Below are 19,542 nucleotides of genomic sequence, written 5' to 3'. Positions count from 1 at the left end.
AGTATGTTTGCTAGTCGCCTCCGTCCACGACACTTAATTTGGTAGTTGGACGTTAATCCCCGCCTGAAAAAATAGGCAGTAACTTTTACTTTACTTATCTATCGTCAATGCGAAACTATTTTTGCTGTGATTCAATTGTAGTTTTTTTGAAAATGAAAAACTCCCAAAAGTATCTCCTTGTAAAAAGCACTATTTGGAAAATTCAAGCACGACCGCGATACATTATTTGCAGCACTTAGGGGCGAGAAAAGCTTCTCTAGTTTGTGTTGCTTGTAAAGTGGTGAGCAGCAGAAGGGTTTGGCTCTTGTGAGTTGTTGGGAATATAGAATGAAATAAAATAAAAGGTTTTTTCTTGTGGGGGAGATTTCCTGTCCATAGGGGCAATGATGGAAGAGTACAGTTACTCTTAGAGGAAATGGGACGCCCTAAAGTAAGTCATTTGGACTCTTAAGGTGGCGTTCTTTCAGATTGAATTCTACATCCTGCAGGTAGGTAGTATGTGGTTACTTCCTTTTTCCATCCCCCTCACCCACCCACTCTCTTGCAGTCCGTTTTTTTCTTCAATGGATTCCCAGTTCCTTTCCACCACCACGCCGGATACGTGTTATACATACTTCCAGTGCAAAGCGTCTTGTTTGCGTTTAGCATTGATGCCAACCTTTACTTTTCCTTTCTAAATATATATCGCTAACCAACCTTAAACTTACAATCCGCGCTTTCCACGTAGTTCACCCTTTTCTACAAAGCAAAAAAAACATTAAACTTATATCCTTTCTTATTTTCTTTTGCTAGAAAATATAATTTTACTTTTCCCCATATTCCTGAAAAAGATCGTGGAAACTGCAAAAAAAAACTCAAAGAAATGCCCTGACCGGGACCTCTTTCTATCTTAAATCCCCCCCACCCCCATTTCATGAATTTGTCTCGGCAAGCGTTAACACTCACATGACTTCCTCTTTTTTACAGCATTTTTTTTTTTTTGTAAATTAATTCGAAAATTTTGAATGGTGGTACTTATAGAAATAGAGTACTTTTTATAAAAAAAGATACTTATCAACATTACGAAGAGTTGGATCATCTGGGTCCTTATAAAATGTCCTCATTCGTCCTTAAATTTACCATATATGTCCAAGTGGACATATTAGACTTCCTCTTCCTGGAAGAAAACGCTGCCCAGAAAACGGAAATGCACCTAAAAAAAAAAAAAGAAAAGAATAACTAGAGGCTCACGTGTTGATTGACATATCTTTAATTAAATAAATAAAATATATGAGTTTAACAAAAAGATCTTTGTGAAGTTCTACTTGTGTGATTCTTCATAGAACTGAAGCGATTTTCCTCCTCTATTTTATTCGAAAGAAATGAGGATAGGTTAACTTCATCAATATTACATTTGGAAGGAATTTAGCTAAGTGGGTTCCCATGCAGAGGTCCCGGGTTCGAATCCAGCTGCTAGCCCTAAGATTTTCTCTTCCTAGGAGCTTCTTACATTTCACTGTCACTGGGCAGAGACAGGCGAAGGAGTTCATTAGAGGCTGTGCTATTCGCCAAGACTGACTGCAGAATTAATCCGTCAAGGCCGCGTGGGGCTATAAATATAATTGTAGGACTGTTAATTAACTGACCACTATAGGCTTAGGAAGCATATGGGCCTGGCGGATGGTAGCCTCTGTAGGTTCTGTCAGAAGGAGGAAGAGGAGGAAACGGCACTGCACGGGTTGAGTTAGTGTGAGGGGCTTGTCCTAGCTAAGGATGTTACTTCTCTGGGAGGAAAAACCAAGGCCTTGAGAGCTTTACCCAGGGAGCCGCTCTCCAGCATTAAGAGTCTGATCATAAGGACGGGTTTGAAGGACGAGCTTTAGAGTGAGGGGAGCCACAAAGGGGTTGCAGTGGCCGCCCTAGTTTAATCTATCTATCTACAGCCCACTGTCAGGAACAGTTGTTTGGAGTAAGAGAAACTGTCTGGTGGAGATCTCTGGTTCGAATCCAGCTGCTGGCCCTTAGATTTTCTCTTCCTAGGAGCTTCTTACAGCTCACAGTCTGGAGGCCGAAAATGTACTAAAAAATAAAAATCAATATTGTAATCCTTTAATTCATACTACAGGGATAATTTTTCAATAGTTATGCTCACTGTAAATTATTGATAATGCTACTATTATTTGTTGTTATTAGTTATTGTTTTATTCATGCTGTAAAAACGTTGTTGCTAACAACGTCAAGAAACAGATTACAGTAGTGAATAAGTATTAAAACTCTTCCCCCCACTAGAAATATTAACATTAAGGTGCCGAGAATACTGCCGCTTAAACAGCACAAAAACACGCAAGCTCATCCAATTCGAATCCAATCTCCGTTTGAATGATGATGGTCTTTGATGGAGATAGTTAGATGGTGAAGGGATGAGAAAGTTGTGAAAAGGTTGTGCTGCAAGAGGAGGAAAGGGGAGTTGTTTTTGCAATGAGTAGAGGGAATGGGGAGCATAGTTAGGAAAGAGGAGGAGGATTGGAAGAGTTTATTATAGAGGAGGTGGGTACTAAACACCCAACAGTCAGTGAAGAGTGTTTTCAGACTTGATGAGTCCAGACCAGGATGTTTGTAGAGTTACCCAGGAGTTAGGGGGATTGGTGTGTAGGGAAATTGGACAGGAGGAGAAGCTGGTGGTGCTCCCCAGGATGGGTTTTCTAATTCCGCTATGAAATGAGACCACTAATGGAGTAATCTTGCCCTTGGAAGCTGGGGGTTGTGCGAATCGTAAGTTCATCCACGGTTACTCTCTTTTCAAACTACCAAACGGGGGGATAAACAACCAAATTGCAAGTGAAATAATTGTTTTCTATTTTATTAAATAATTATAGGGGAAAAGAAAGCATCCTGAATAACTCCTCTATAATTTAGCCCACCTACACAGGAAATGCATTCTAGATTATGAAAAAAAAAGTAACTATTTTGTCGCTAGTTGTACCCGAAACCAGTAATTTTCTTGTGCAATACAGATCTGCATGTTCGAACAAAAAATAAATTGATTGTTCTCGAGATACTTCCGCAGTTTTGTTCCGCGTTTGAATACAATTTTAACATCGATTATCTATTGTTACGCCTCTCTGGGCCACAGTGGTGCCGCTAGCTTCAGTGGAGAAGGGGTGGGCCTGAAGGAAAGGAAAACACACTAAAACAAAATATTGGACGCCACGTCGTTTTATAATAAAAAAGAATTTTTTAATAATAATAATAAAAAGAGGAAACGGGAAAACCCTAGAAGGGGATGAACGACGAAACCCCAAATAACATATATGGAAAGGACAAGGGCCGGAAACTGGGTAATGTGGGTATCGGAAAGGAAGATAACAAGTGAAAAGAAAGGAAAAAGGAAATGATTTAGGAACTAACAGAATAATAATAGAAGGTAGTGTAATAAAAATTTATATCAATAAAAAAAAATAAATAATAATAAAAAAAAATTAAATTAAAATAAATTAATAATTTAATCGGAGAAAAAAAAAAAAAGTCGGATCTGGCTGGGATCGAACACTGGTTTCAATCACCGGAGTTAAGTGTGCTATACACTCGGCTACTCTGACTTGCTGGTTAATCTAGTTAAGAAGATTGTCTTCACTTCTGACTCCTTTACAACTGAAACAAAGCATGGTTTCTAGGGGTAGGATTTTTTTTTTGGGTCTTATTAAAATTAAACAAAATACGTATAAACATAAACAAAATTTATTAGTTTTCCTTTAACATAAAAAAAACGAAATTCTCTTTACAACAAAAAAACTGCCTAACCAGAAAAGAAAATAATCAACCTAACTCAATTAATCTCTATCTCGAAATTTATTTACAATTAAATTCCTTACCCCTAAAACAAATAATTACAGTTATACTTAAGTGGCCACATAAACCCAAGGATTAGTAAGTAATTAAAATAAAATAAAATAACTTCGTGGGGCCGGGTCGGCACCGAATTTAGTTTGTTAGTCTTTTTTTCCACAAACAAAAGCACCTGTTGTTGGTCTGGACTCGCTGCTCCTCTTAAACCCCTTTCGGGTATTCCTTCAGTTTTCCTTTTTGAAGGACTTTTGAGAAAGTAGCGTGCTAAACAGATAGCAAAATCCACTAATGGTTCAGCCCAACACACTCGCCATACTCCTCTCCATAACCTGCTGCCTCCTTCCACTAGTCTCCGCTGGAAGCGCTGTCTGCTTGCCTCTTCTCTCGTTTCTCTTCTCTCTTCTTTCTTCTTTCTTCTGACCCGGGCCTCTCTTCGAGAATTAGCCGACTAAAAACTATTTCAACGAAAAAACCTAATTCTTAATACAAAAAAAATTTCTTTTTTTTTCCTCAGGTAGCCAGCTTTTCCGTGAAGACACTCTCCTTATAAAATTTTCCAATATCTACCGTTTCGCTATTTTTCTTTGATTTTATTTTAGCTGTTATAAATCTTATAAATATTATAAATATTGACACCGTAATAATCTCTCCTCCTTCCCGGAAAGAAAAATAGCGAAACCTCTAGCGTACTTTTGGTATAGAAAGGGCAGGAATAGGAAAGGAAAGGAAAGGATACCACCCCTAGGTCTAGTCATCTGCTGGATGTACTTTCAAATCCTTTGCACTCCAAATCCCTGCGAACGCTCCTGTCTCTACATTCTCGAGTTCGTATGCTGCTTGGGATATCTTCCTTCTAATCCTTCGCTGCACAAACCTTGGTGCGAGCTTACCAGAATAATATGCTGATGCATCCGATTGTGGATGTGTTTTGCACCATACCAGCTGTCCTTCAGCATACTCTACAGGTCTTCTTCGTAGATTGTAAGCGCGACATCCTTTCTCGTACGCTCGGTTCAGCCTGTCTTGTACTTCTCTGTATAGAAGCGGCATTGCTTTTAATTTTTCCAGGCGGGACTCTCGGTTTACATTTACTTCCCCAGTTCCATCTGATGCTTGCTCATCATAGTCTGCAGCAGTCCTTGGTAGTTCTCTACCATAGTTTAAATATGCTGGGGTATATCCTGTTGCTTCGTGCACAGCAGTCTTTAGCGCAAATTCCAACTTCGGTAACTGGCTGTCCCATTTCCTGTGGTTATCTTGTACGTATGATGACAGCATGATTTTCAACACCCTATTGACACGTTCGGTGGGGTTGGCTTGGGGATGATAAAGGTTGGTAAACCAAATCTTTGTCCCATACTCGTCCATCTTACTTTGAAATTCACGTCCTTTAAATTGGACACCATTATCGCAGATGATAACCTGCGGCACACCGAACTTCAGGAATACCTGATCTTCTATCAAATCAGCAATCTTCTTAGCTGTAGCAGTTCTCAACGGCAAAAGGATAGAATATTTTGTAAAATAATCGCATACCACTAGCAGCATCCTATTTTGTTTGGTCGATAAGGGAAGTGGCCCCATCAAGTCCGTTGTAATTATCTGCCACGGTTGTTCTGCGACTCTTTGCCCTCCCATTAAGCCTGCTGGTCCCTGCTGACAAGGTTTCAACGAAAGACATGTAGGGCATCTCGTCACATATCTGGCAACATCTGCGGCCATACCAGGCCAATAATACTGCTCTTTTAAGCGTTGCAGCGTCTTAAATGAGCCAAGATGTCCTGATATGGGACTGTCATGGAAGTCAAATAATAATTTCTTCCTTTGAGATTTGGGTACAACCAGCTTCCATGGTCGATCTTCTCCAAGGATCTTATTAGAATCGACAACTCTTTTATGCAGCCTTGTTCCCTCTACTTTCCAGGCTGGATAGGCTTCCGGCTGTCTGCGAACCTTGGAACATAAATCCCTATACCAGTTGTCGAGTTGGTCCTCAGAATAGTCGATTGCCGAGATTTCTTCTTGCTCTTCTTCTACTCTGGACAGGGCATCAGCAGCTTTGTTTAGCTTTCCTGCTCGGTGCTGGATGGTGAAATCATATTGCTGTAGTTTCACTGCCCAACGTGCCAATCGTCCCTGTGGGTCTTTTAAGCTATTAAGCCATTTGAGAGCCATGTGGTCGGTGACTACGCAGAACTTCATACCCTCCAAGTACGGTCGGAACTTCTCGATAGCCCATAGCACCGCTAGGCATTCCTGCTCCGTTGTAGAGAATTTTTTTTCTGCGGCGGTCAGTCCTCTGCTGGCATATGCAATTGCCTTTTCCCCTTCTGGATATTCTTGACTAAGGATGGCTCCTAATCCAGAAGTCGAAGCATCCGTTTGTAATACAAATGGTCGGCTAAAATCCGGACAGGTAAGTATGGGCGCGGAGATCAGTTTGTTTTTTACCTCCTCAAAAGCTCTTTTCTGGTCCTCGTCCCAATGCCATTTCTTACCTTTCTTCAGCAGAGATGTAAGGGGGGTGACTACGGTTGAGAAGTTTGGCACAAAACGCCGATACCACGAAGCTAGGCCCAAGAATCGTCTTATCTGTTTCACAGTTCTGGGTGTGGGAAAATCCATTATTGCAGACACTTTGTCAGGATCAACTTGAAGTCCCTCCTTGTTCACCACATACCCAAGGTATCTTAACTGGGGTCTGCAAAAGCAGCTTTTGTCCCAATTAATTGTCAGATTCGCTTTTGCCAGGCGTTTGAAAACTTCTTCCAAAGTTTGTATATGCGTCTTGAAGTCTTTGGTTATGATCACAATATCGTCGAGGTATACGAAGACCTGTGGTTCTAGCTCTGCTCCAAGGACATTGTCTACCAGACGCTGCCAGGTTGCCGGTGAGTTGTGGAGTCCAAAGGGCATCCTGGTAAATTGAAATAATCCCCTGCCTGGGATGGTAAAGGCCGTTTTCTCACAGCTATCTTCCTCGAGAGCAACTTGCCAATAGGCGGATTTTATGTCTATGGAAGAGAGATAGTGGCCATCTCTAAGTCGGTCAAGGATGTGTGAAACGAAGGGTAGTGGATAAGCATCCCTTTTCGTCACGGCGTTTAATTGTCTATAATCCACACAAAAACGGTGAGTCCCATCCGGCTTTTTAACAAGTACCACTGGGGATGACCAAGGACTCTTGGATGGTACTACTATACCCTGCTCCAGCATCTCATCTAGTTCTTTATTTAGTATTCCCTGAATGTGGGGGGATACAGGGTAATAACGTTGTTTGATAGGCCGGTGGTCTGTCTCGATTACATGCTTGACTGCACTTGTGCATCCCAACTTTTGTGGGCGAATAGCTTTCCACTTTTCGACGACTTCCTTTAATACCTGCTTCTGATCTTCCTCTAGTGCGGAATGTTCAATTATCGCAGGACCTGTTTCTACTGCCATGACTGCGTCATCGAAGGACCAAGTACCTCGTTCTACATTGGGAATGACACTCATCTTTTGCCAAAAGTCGACTCCTAGGATTAGGTGATACTTGAGCTTAGGAACTACTAGAAAATTAATTATTCTAATTTTTCCACAAAGCTCCACAGGCAGACAGATTGTTCCCACTACTCCCATCTTGTCTCCATTTGCTACTGAAATTGCTCCAGGATTCGCTACTCCTAGTTCTAGTCCAAGACTTGTTAATCTTTCCCATGTCTGTTCATCCATTAAGCATCTGGTGGCTCCCGAATCCAGAAGTCCAACCATCTCCAGTCCCAAAATTTTAACTTTTATATATGGACGGCTGTCTCGGCTACAATAGTGAGTTAATTGTTTGGAGGGCTGCTGGTAAACTTCTCTCACTGTCGCCAACCATTCCTGCCATTCAGTGCTATGTCGATCGGACTGGGGGGTTATGCACGAGCTGCGTCCTTTCAGACTCGTCCCCTTGGTGAGTTTCCCTGGTCTCTGGAACAAGAACATTCTTCTGTGGTGACTTGCTTCTTGCCACAACGTTCGCAGAATAATTTCTTTTCTGCCCTACACCACCGGAAGGCGTGACCAGGTTGGCTACAGTTCCAACATTTGCTCCGAGATCTAGGATTAATCTTTGCTGTGGGTGCGCTGCTGGGTTTTTGGCTGCACGAAGGTTCTTCACTTCTAACTTCAGCCACTGTAGCATTATTCCTGCGCATAGGTGGGAGATAAGCTAGATCAGGCTCTAGGAGGTATTTCTTTGGTGGGGGTGGTCGATGTGTTTGAATCCGCCACCGATTTTGCTCCAAGCGTCTTCCCTGTTGTACCAAGTCATTTAAATCTGACACTTCTTGAAGACCCAATCTATCCAAATAATAAGGGTGAAGATTCCGCATCACAATTCGCAACATTTCTTGTCCTGCAGGCCTCTGAGGTAGTCGATGGAAATAATTTCTCATCACACTCACATAAATTCCTATCGGCTCATCTTCTCCTTGGGTGCGGGAGCGGATCTCATCCCACAATCGCTCAGCATAGTCTTGTGGCTCAAACTCATTTCTCATTTCTCGAACAATTTGGCTCCAGTTGGAAGTCTCACGCCTAATGGCTTTATACCATATGAGGGCTCTACCAGTAAACAGATCATACGCTGAATTATACAAGTCAGCTTCACTTGCATTCCGTGCCGTTTTCATTTCATCAATTGCTTCCAGAAACGCATGAACACTCAGCCCTTGGCCGTCTCCAGAAAATTTGATTCCCCAATCTTTAAGTGGGACTTGAACTTTCTTTACAAAATATCCTTCAGAAGGTGGCCGCTGCGGGATAGGGTTACTATCCGCTGGTGGGACGTTAGGCGCTGGTAGTGCCTGACAGCGTTGGTTTAACTCTTGAAGACAGCCAACTGTATGTTGCAGGTACTCAATGCGCAACTTCTCTTTATGAGTGTCTCCTAAAGACATCAGAGTCAATTTAGATAGCAAATCAGCGATTAGGCTATCCAAATGGCGAGCGATTGGACTCTCTCTGCTTCCTGAAAAATGCGCCATCTGCATCTTTAAGGAGTCTAGCATCCTCTTGTACTGATCCAATTCTTGTGTGGTTGATTCCTGAACAGGTCGTTCAATCTGCTGTGGTTCCTTTGCGGTTTTCTCCTCAAACTGAGCCCATAACAAGGCACATTTATCCGTGAGTTGCTTCTTTAGCTCGCATGCTTCCACGTTTTTAACTTCGGGCCTCACCCGGTTAATTCTATTTGTCACATGTTGCAATCCCGTATCTATTTTTCGCAACTCCCCTTCTGTAGACGTCGCTTCCAAAGCTGTGATTTTAGCTTCTAAGTTGTCCACCTTTATTTGGCAAACTTCCAATTCTTTGGGTGAGGTGGTCTCTACCAATGGAAGACTGGCCTTCCCCTCTCTCTCCAGTCTTATGCGTGGCCTAAGTTTTCGCCGCATCTCATCTACAGACGCGTCTTCGGCAAGTCCCCTAATACGTAGCTCATATATTAGCTCATCCTTATTCAGTCTATCTACATCCATTTTGTAGATTTTTTTTTCCTAGAAATCCAAAAGAAGTAAATAGAATTCCGGAGTAAAACAAAAACAATTATTTGATTAAATACCAAAAAAACAGTATAAATTGGGTACTTCTTCAGGGCCCCACGTTGGGCGCCAAAACTGTTACGCCTCTCTGGGCCACAGTGGTGCCGCTAGCTTCAGTGGAGAAGGGGTGGGCCTGAAGGAAAGGAAAACACACTAAAACAAAATATTGGACGCCACGTCGTTTTATAATAAAAAAGAATTTTTTTAATAATAATAATAAAAAGAGGAAACGGGAAAACCCTAGAAGGGGATGAACGACGAAACCCCAAATAACATATATGGAAAGGACAAGGGCCGGAAACTGGGTAATGTGGGTATCGGAAAGGAAGATAACAAGTGAAAAGAAAGGAAAAAGGAAATGATTTAGGAACTAACAGAATAATAATAGAAGGTAGTGTAATAAAAATTTATATCAATAAAAAAAAATAAATAATAATAAAAAAAAATTAAATTAAAATAAATTAATAATTTAATCGGAGAAAAAAAAAAAAAGTCGGATCTGGCTGGGATCGAACACTGGTTTCAATCACCGGAGTTAAGTGTGCTATACACTCGGCTACTCTGACTTGCTGGTTAATCTAGTTAAGAAGATTGTCTTCACTTCTGACTCCTTTACAACTGAAACAAAGCATGGTTTCTAGGGGTAGGATTTTTTTTTGGGGTCTTATTAAAATTAAACAAAATACGTATAAACATAAACAAAATTTATTAGTTTTCCTTTAACATAAAAAAAACGAAATTCTCTTTACAACAAAAAAACTGCCTAACCAGAAAAGAAAATAATCAACCTAACTCAATTAATCTCTATCTCGAAATTTATTTACAATTAAATTCCTTACCCCTAAAACAAATAATTACAGTTATACTTAAGTGGCCACATAAACCCAAGGATTAGTAAGTAATTAAAATAAAATAAAATAACTTCGTGGGGCCGGGTCGGCACCGAATTTAGTTTGTTAGTCTTTTTTTCCACAAACAAAAGCACCTGTTGTTGGTCTGGACTCGCTGCTCCTCTTAAACCCCTTTCGGGTATTCCTTCAGTTTTCCTTTTTGAAGGACTTTTGAGAAAGTAGCGTGCTAAACAGATAGCAAAATCCACTAATGGTTCAGCCCAACACACTCGCCATACTCCTCTCCATAACCTGCTGCCTCCTTCCACTAGTCTCCGCTGGAAGCGCTGTCTGCTTGCCTCTTCTCTCGTTTCTCTTCTCTCTTCTTTCTTCTTTCTTCTGACCCGGGCCTCTCTTCGAGAATTAGCCGACTAAAAACTATTTCAACGAAAAAACCTAATTCTTAATACAAAAAAAATTTCTTTTTTTTTCCTCAGGTAGCCAGCTTTTCCGTGAAGACACTCTCCTTATAAAATTTTCCAATATCTACCGTTTCGCTATTTTTCTTTGATTTTATTTTAGCTGTTATAAATCTTATAAATATTATAAATATTGACACCGTAATACTATTCAACAATTTTACATGGTTTCTCTAAGCCAATGATTCTCAACATTTTTTTTTTTTTTTTTTGGCGCGGCACACTTTTGACAATTTTAAAATCTGACGATACACTAACAATAAGATAAGTTTAAAAGTATTTTACTTTTTCATAAATACACTCTGTAAAATAGTGTAGTAACTGCCTATTTTTTCAAGCGGGCTTTACGTTAAACTACCCAAATTAGGTGTCGTGGACGGCGGCGACTTGCAGATATAGTTTTCTGTAAATTTCTCATATTAAACATTAAATAAAGTGCAAAGCCTAAGACCGGGAATCGAACCCACTAAACCAACAATACATCTTAGTATTGCGGGTCTAGCCTATAACCGCCTAACATACTTTACTGTAAATTTCTCATATTAACCATTGGGAATATAGACTAGTACCGCAATACATCTTAGCTCTGCGGGTCTAGCCTATAACCGCCTAACTTACTTTACTATAAATTTCTCATATTAACCATTGGGAATATAGACTAGTACCGCAATACATCTTAGCTTTGCGGGTCTAGCCTATAACCGTTCGGCTATCAGGGCGACTAGCAAACATACTTTACTGTAAATTTCTCATACTTTCTGTAAATAGTGTAGGTTTATTTCAATGTAAAATAAAATATGTTCTACAAAAACAACAGTATATGTTTATTAAGGGATTAACTACAAGTTAATAATAAGAATACTTTTAATGAGAAATTTGAGCTTGATGTATTTTTTAATAATTACAGTTTATACATATTTGGTCGTATAAATGATAGTGCTACTTTCATATCGTCTTCTATATTTAATATATAATTTTTATTGTATGCATTTCTAAAATTTGGCGGCAAACTTCAAAACGCGGCCCAGTGGTTGAGAATCACTGCTCTAAGCCAGGAACAGGAAACTAGAGTAAAATTCACACGATTTTCTCTTTTACTATTCCCAAGATTCTAACCCGATTTCTTGCAACTCTAAATATCGTTGGTGGCCCTTTAATAACTACAAAATCCAAAATGGATTACACTTAAAGATGCTGGATGCTGTGTATAACTTTGATAAGGCGATCGTTGATTAAAAAAAAACTATTACACGCATCCCAATCGACAATTGTTTCCAAAGTATTGTGAAGTTGTAAGGAATTTTTCTGAAAACCTCAATTGCACCGCAAAATCTTAAGACATTTCCTCTTGCTGTAGCTCTTTTAGACTTCTAAGAAATGTTTTATTGTTCGTTCTGTCATTTAAACGAAACTTTCTTTCTTTCTTGGTATTACAGCCCTAAAAAAAAGGTCATTGGAAAAATTAAGTAGAGGCTAGACATTATTAAGGTTTTTGTTGGGCAGGTTTGTTGACGGCCTTAAATAATGTACCATGGATTTTAAGTGTTAACTCTCCTTTGCCGAGGCAATCACCAAGAGGGGAATGTAGCTCTTTGGTTGTCTTAGGGTACGTTCACAACGGAGCTGTGAGCATAGATGATAGCGGAGATGATAGCAGTGATGCATCAGCGCTTATAGAATAACCTAGTACATTTTTATGTGAGCGTGCACAACGAAGCTTCGACTAGTGACTCATACTCGCTGGTATAAACGAGCATAGATGATAGAATTGAATTTTTCATTTTTCTGCTAGCTGAACTCCAGTATCGGAGCTTCAAAATGGACGTCGAAAAATTATTTAGTGCTGTCTTTACTCATTATTTTATTTGGTTATTATTTTATTATTTACTTTTAAACAATATTTTGTTTTTTAAATCGTGCTTACATTCATTTTCATGCGTATTTATTTGTTTTTGTTTTTTTTTTTTTCAATAAAATCATTACCTAAGAGTAATCACTAGTTTTTCTTCTATGGTTATAGGATTTCCATGACAATTTTTCCAAAGTTTTCTTAATTTTGACCTTATTTTTTCTAAAATATAGTCGAATGTGGGTGGACCCATCCTCACATATTCAAAAAAACGATCCGGATAATTTCTAAGTTCCTTATATAAATGGTGAAATTCGCCCAAAGTACTTCGTTTTTTATTTATGGGATGTACATGATATTTTCTAAAGCGTTTTTTCTTTAAAATATTCCATTTTGTTGCTGGTGAACATAAAAACTCTTCTTCACTACTCGACATGACATGTTGCATGTATCACAGCTCCGTTGTGCACACTAATCAGCGATTATATTTTACTCTATCAGTTATCATCTCTGCTATCATCTATACTCACAGCTCCGTTGTAAACGTACCCTTAGTGTACTGGTATGTGCCTTGGTGTGCTTGAATGAAGTGTAAGAGTATTTGTGTGCCTATTTTGTAGTGAAAGTGCATGGAACACCCTTGGGATTGCAACAGCGGTTCCCCTTGCAGGAATAAAACTGCATATTGATGTTCGAGAGCTATTTTTCTTAAGTTTCAGTCCAACTATCTTAAGTTCCATCAAATTGTACGTACCACGGGCGAATAGCATTGAACGCCGAACTGTGGCGGCAGAACTGGAAATGAATCAGTGATGCCTTCTCTTTTCACTTGTTGTCTTTCTCACAGATCTTTCTCAATACTCTTGAAAGATCCATGTCTAAATTAATTTTCTACAAAATCGATTAAATAATAATAATCTTTTTCTTCTCTTTCTGTTACAGACGTGTAATCGAGAAGATCGACCAAAGCGAATTCGAGGGCTTTGAATATGTGAACCCGCTATTGATGTCCTTAGAAGATTGTGTGTGACATCACGATGTCTGGGAGGACGGTATGGCCGATATAGACGATATAGAACCATCCTCTCCAATAGATCGGCCATCTTCCAGAGCTGGTCTTTTATCCTGCCTTCCTCTTCGTTAACCCCACCCACCCAAAAAAAAAAAATAAAGAAAAATAAATAAATCCCTATCACCATCCCAGGAAGCCAACCTGAATTAGACACCACAATCCCTGCCACAGAATTCTGCCTCTTCTAATTACTTTAAATATTACATATTCCCCTTCAAAAACAAAAAAAGGGGGATGAAAAGCATCCCTTAAGTTGGAAAAATAAAAGCCAAATAAGTAATTTATTAAAAAAGCCTTTTTTCTAGTTTATTTTTTAGTGATTTACCAGTGATTTAAAATAACCTACATTCCTAATATAACTTTTTAAAAAATACTTGTCCACATTCCATTTTAATTAAAAAAAATTTAAAAAGCGTATCTTGAACTACATTTTTTAAGATAAAAATAAGTTAAAAAGACTTTTTTTATTTTTTACAAAAAAATTTCTCTCTTAGTATTATACATATATATGAAAAATTGCTCCACAAACAATTTGATTATTCAAAATAAATTGCTTCGAAAATTATTAAAACACATAACACACACAAATAAAAGATGTTAATGAACATTTTAATGAAAAATAGAAAAATCGATAAAATTAGAACTTTTTAATATTTAAAAAAAAATAAACATAAAGAAACTCAATAATAATAAAGAAAATAAAATAATAAATAGAAATTAATATTTAAATAAATAAGTAGCGCCTACTTTTTTGTGCCGAGTTATATATACATACATATATACATTATAAATATATTAATTTAGAAAAAAAGAATGAATATTATAATGGACGATCTTAAAAGACTATAAACCTGTCAGTTTCCTTTTCCCATCTCTCTCTTCCTTTATTATAGGGCCTTCTTGATAAAATATTTAATAAATAAATTATGGGGACATAAAATGAAAATTTATGGCGACACGTAAAGGTATAAAAAAATAAATTAATTAGGTTATCTAATTTTTTCATTTTTTGGACAGAGGGGATTTTCTATTTCTTTTGATTTTCTTAATTATTTAATTTTTTTGTTTGTGTAAAGGGGTTTTTGTTTTTAAGATTGTTAATAAGTGAGAAAAAAAAGAAGATATTTAGGTTTAATGTTAAAACAAGAGTCAGTATTTAATAAATAGTAGCCGTATACATTCCATGTTTAAATTTAGTACGAGATACGTAGCAAAGCCACTTTTGGGGAAATTCAATGCGTTTTAACCTGATTCGTCAGAATATTGTGTCTAGGATGCAAGAAGACAGTCCAGGTGGGGAGGCAAGCCTCTTTAAAGCTGAGCCACTTTTGGGGAAATTCAATTCGTTTTAACCTGATTGTCAGAATGTTGTGTCTAGGATGCAAGAAGAGAGTCCAGGAGGGGAGGCAAGCCTCTTTAAAGCTGAGCCACTTTTGGGGAAATTCAATGCGTTTTAACCTGATTCGTCAGAATATTGTGTCTAGGATGCAAGAAGACAGTCCAGGAGGAGAGGCAAGCCTCTTTAAAGCTGAGCCACTTTTGGGGAAATTCAATGCGTTTTAACCTGATTCGTCAGAATATTGTGTCTAGGATGCAAGAAGACAGTCCAGGAGGGGAGGCAAGCCTCTTTAAAGCTGAGCCACTTTTGGGGAAATTCAATGCGTTTTAACCTGATTCGTCAGAATATTGTGTCTAGGATGCAAGAAGACAGTCCAGGAGGGGAGGCAAGCCTCTTTAAAGCTGAGCCACTTTTGGGGAAATTCAATTCGTTTTAACCTGATTGTCAGAATATTGTGTCTAGGATGCAAGAAGACAGTCCAGGAGGGGAGGCAAGCCTCTTTAAAGCTGAGCCACTTTTGGGGAAATTCAATTCGTTTTAACCTGATTGTCAGAATGTTGTGTCTAGGATGCAAGAAGACAGTCCAGGAGGGGAGGCAAGCCTCTTTAAAGCTGAGCCACTTTTGGGGAAATTCAATTCGTTTTAACCTGATTGTCAGAATGTTGTGTCTAGGATGCAAGAAGACAGTCCAGGAGGGGAGGCAAGCCTCTTTAAAGCTGAATCCATTGCTATTTCCTAGTCCAAGTCCTAATGTGGGCCGCCCTTATAGGTCATTGTGCGAGAATGGTTTGGTGTTGTTAGGCCTGGAACACTCACAGGAATGCCCAAAAGATCTGTGGCTAAGTCCACTTGTATTCCCTGCCTTGAAGACTGGATCTTTAAAACGTTGACCACACTGTCTAGGACTTTGGGGAATGAATGCTAAAAAAAAAAAAAGAAGAAAAAAAGACTTTAAGGAATCCCCAAAAGATCTGTGGCAGAAGGTGGCTAAGTCCACTTGTATTTCCTGCCTTGAAGACTGGATCTTTAAGACGTTGATCACACTGTCTAGGACTTTGGGGAATGAATGCTAAAAAAAAAAAAACTTTAAAAGGAAGTGATTCCTTTACACAGTTAATTTTGGGTTCTACAGAACATAAGCGTTTGTTCGCTACACAAAATCCATTTCCTGTTTCTGAAAGTGAACAAATGTCGTGGGGGGGGGGGGGGTTCCACCTGTAATCAGCTTCAAAGAATGCTCCTTACCCCTCATTGTATGCAGCCTCCAGGTTTCTTCCAGAACCTTTTCTCATTTGCAGAGATTTATTCAAAAAATAAAAAGAGAGAAGCAATACGAGCAAAAGTTAAACGCAAAGAAATTCCAGTTGGCATTCTATGTGCTTTTTCAAAGTATTCTTTATGAACATTCCATTAATTAATATTTCAGTATTATTAAGGGGGAAAAAAATTAATTAGAATAACATCAATTTTCTTGGAAATTGTCAAGCATTGAAAATGTGGGACAAAAATCAAGAAAGAACACTAGTTTTTTTTCAAGTTTAATTTACCCCCCACTACGATCAACCTCCACCACACACACACACACACACAAGAAAAAGAAAAACTACATTAAGTTTTCCCACAACATCAATAATGGACATGAAAAACATTTTCAATGCTAAAATTCAGTAACTGTCGATCTCTTTATTGGGTGGGCGTGGAAAAACTCAATGATTTTTCCTCTTTTTTTTTTCGCCCCACAAAAATTGAAAAACCAAGAAAATTATACATTCCAAATATTTTTTTCCCACCCAAAGAGTAATGATAATAAGTTGATAGAAAAATGTTGTTCAAGGTACTTTAAGTTTATTTCGTATTATTTTTTTATTGGTTACAAAACAACTTCCCCCCACCCCCTCTTAAAACCTTACCTATTATTATTTATTAATTTGAATTTCTACAGCCCCTTAAAAAAAAAATAAATAATTAAAAATGTTCCCCAAGCTGTGCAAAATGAAAGACTAACGTCCTTGATTAGATAAAAAACGATTTAAAAAAAAATCAAAAGATGAAATTAAAAAAACATCTGTTCTATAAATTCTAAATCAGCAGTAAAAAAAATAAAGTAAATAAATTAAAAAAAAAAATAAAGTAAATAAATTAATTTGTTAATTGTAAATTAGTATTTTTTCAGAAATGAACTTTATTCTGTTTTTTCTTTTTTAAATATATATATATATATATATAATTGCAAATTATGTAAAAAATAATAATAATAATAATAACGGTAAAGAAAATAAATAACTTTATTCAGTTTATAATTTGCTTTCATTTACAAAGGCATACGTATAGTTATGCAGCACTAAAGTGTAACTGTGATTTGTAATCTGCAAAAAAAAGAAAAAAAGAAAAAAAAATCGATATTTGTTAATAATTTAAGATACTATGAAACAAAAAAGAAAATATCCAATTAAAACTATCTTAAATAAAATCATTTTTAATGGATAAATATTTAAAAAAAAAAAAAATAATACTTTATTGGTTATAAGTGATAAATATATTCAAACATGAAATAAAAATAAATGCATTAATAAAGAAAACTATATTGTAATTTAACCCAATAGGGGGTGTCAAAAAAAAATTGCCCAAAATATTCACAAAAAAACAAAAAATTAGTATTTGTAAAAATTAAAATTAAACAAAAAAAAAATTCTTCGCCTGTTTGTAGAAGATTACGTGGGGGGGGGTTTAATAAAAAGATACAACTCCCTTGAATCATTTTTAGATAATATTATATAGGTACTTAAAAAATAAATTTTTTTGAATGCAAATAAAGAATTATATTTAAAAATAAAAATGGACGACTTTTAAATAATTGAATATAAAAATTATGTATTTTAAATAATGTAAAATAAATGACGTATATTTAAGTTTTTATATACATTATGTATTAATTTTTATTTATTATACAAGACTGTTGACGTTGATTGGTGTCCCTGTATTATTGGAAACAGAGCACATCAATTGTACTGGAAATTGTTAGCTAGTTTCCCTAGTGTGAAAAAGTCACAATTTTTTCAAATTGTATGGGTATAAAAGAAGATTGGGTGTGATTTACTTATGGTGGCCCCCACAAAGCAAGTCCTAAGTCTCGAAAGCCAAAGCGAAGATCACAGGGAAAAGCGAATTTATGACCCTTTTGAAAAAAAAAAAGAATGTGTTGAAAGAAACATTTTAGACTTGTTCAAACCTGTTTAAACCTGTTCAAACTTGTTCAAACCTGTTTAAACCTGTTCAAACTTGTTCAAAACTTGAAACATGCAAAATGCTTCTTCTTTTTTTTCCCTTTGAAGGTCTAAGTGTAGTCCTTTGAAGATCTATTTTGGGTAAGACCTTTTAAAATTGTCTTGAGTAAAAAAAAAAAAAAGTACGTATAGTTTCATTTGATCACCGCGCACTGTTTGCCCACAAACGGAACAAGAAAGAATCTTTTACTTCCTTTTTTTTTTTTTTTTTTTGGAGTTAATACTTTTGGAATCCGTCAATTTGGAAAGACTATAGCTAGCTTCGCAAAGTGCACAATAGAAGGTTCATTTTTAATTAATCTTTCCTCTAAGAACTAAGCTTCCTTTGACTTACAATCAGATCCTCACTCTGTGCAACACCTTAGGGACTTTGGCAACAACACTAAAATTCTACAGTTTTCATATTATGTACAATTCCAGATTTCTTAATACAAGATTTTAGAATCAATTAAGTGGACAGCTTTAAATTAATTGACATCAAACAGTAGACCACTCTTTTTTTGTTTACGATATCCGTAGGATTATCGTGTTTTGACCCTTAAAAAAGGCACTCTATTTAAAGATTTTGGATTACAAAGATTAGTTCCAATTAATAATTATTAAATAAAAGATTTTATTTAGCATTTATCCAGCCTCCGAAGACTAGTGATATGACTGATTAAAAATACAATACTTTAATTTTTTTTATAAAAGTTCTATATAATTATTTATTAGAGCAATCTCGAAAACACTGTTTTGACAACTTCTATTTATAATGCAATAAAAGCGGATGTATGCTTTCTTATAAATACGATTGAATGCTGTATATATACATAAAAAAAAAGTTATTGTCCAATATACACAGTATTTTTAATTCGTCAACAAAATTATTACATAATGTGTATAAAAAAATTGTATGCGTCGCGAACAGACAAAAACAACACTCTCACATATGCAATACACAATATATATATATATTCGTATATCGTATATATACATTACATTATATTAGGAGTTAAGGAGAGGTAGGGGAAAGCAAAAACAAAAAAGAAACACTGTAATGTTAATATCATCACTGCAAATATATTATTATTGTAATTATTATTGTTACTATTAATGTAACTTGAGTTTTTGTATTATTAGTTTAAATTAAAAAAAATTATAAATTCAGGAACAATAGGTCAGTATTAAATTGTAATTGGTTTTTGTATTTTTAACAATTCTTTTTATTTTATATATTTGTAGCTATTTTTGGTTTGTTTTTCATATATTTTGAATGAATTCAAAACAATATACAAATTAGTAATTTTTAAACAAA

The 19,542-nt window shown here is 36.7% G+C and overlaps 1 protein-coding gene and 1 long non-coding RNA gene across 3 annotated transcripts in view; one reads left to right on the top strand and one right to left on the bottom strand.

Moving 5' to 3' along the window:
- aPKC (protein kinase C iota type) overlaps positions 1–16,288 on the top strand; it is a 555,703-nt gene extending 539,415 nt beyond the window's left edge. For both annotated transcript variants that reach the window (XM_074129614.1, XM_074129613.1), the window contains one exon: positions 13,493–16,288. In XM_074129614.1, coding sequence (XP_073985715.1) covers positions 13,493–13,580 — 88 coding nt within the window. In that variant the 3' untranslated portion in view covers positions 13,581–16,288. The remainder of the gene's footprint in view (positions 1–13,492) is intronic.
- LOC141454916 (uncharacterized) lies at positions 15,274–17,046 on the bottom strand. The gene is made up of 2 exons (XR_012459039.1): positions 15,668–17,046; positions 15,274–15,352 (listed from the first exon to the last, which is right to left on the bottom strand). It is a non-coding gene; the product is annotated as an uncharacterized lncRNA (long non-coding RNA).
- Between the last annotated feature and the right edge of the window lie 2,496 nt (positions 17,047–19,542).

The sequence above is a fragment of the Rhodnius prolixus genome, unplaced genomic scaffold (genome assembly GCF_049639745.1).
Source record: "Rhodnius prolixus isolate KJV_2025 unplaced genomic scaffold, Rpr scaffold_15, whole genome shotgun sequence".
Taxonomy (NCBI): domain Eukaryota; kingdom Metazoa; phylum Arthropoda; class Insecta; order Hemiptera; family Reduviidae; genus Rhodnius; species Rhodnius prolixus.
This window is presented reverse-complemented; position numbering and strand designations above follow the sequence as displayed.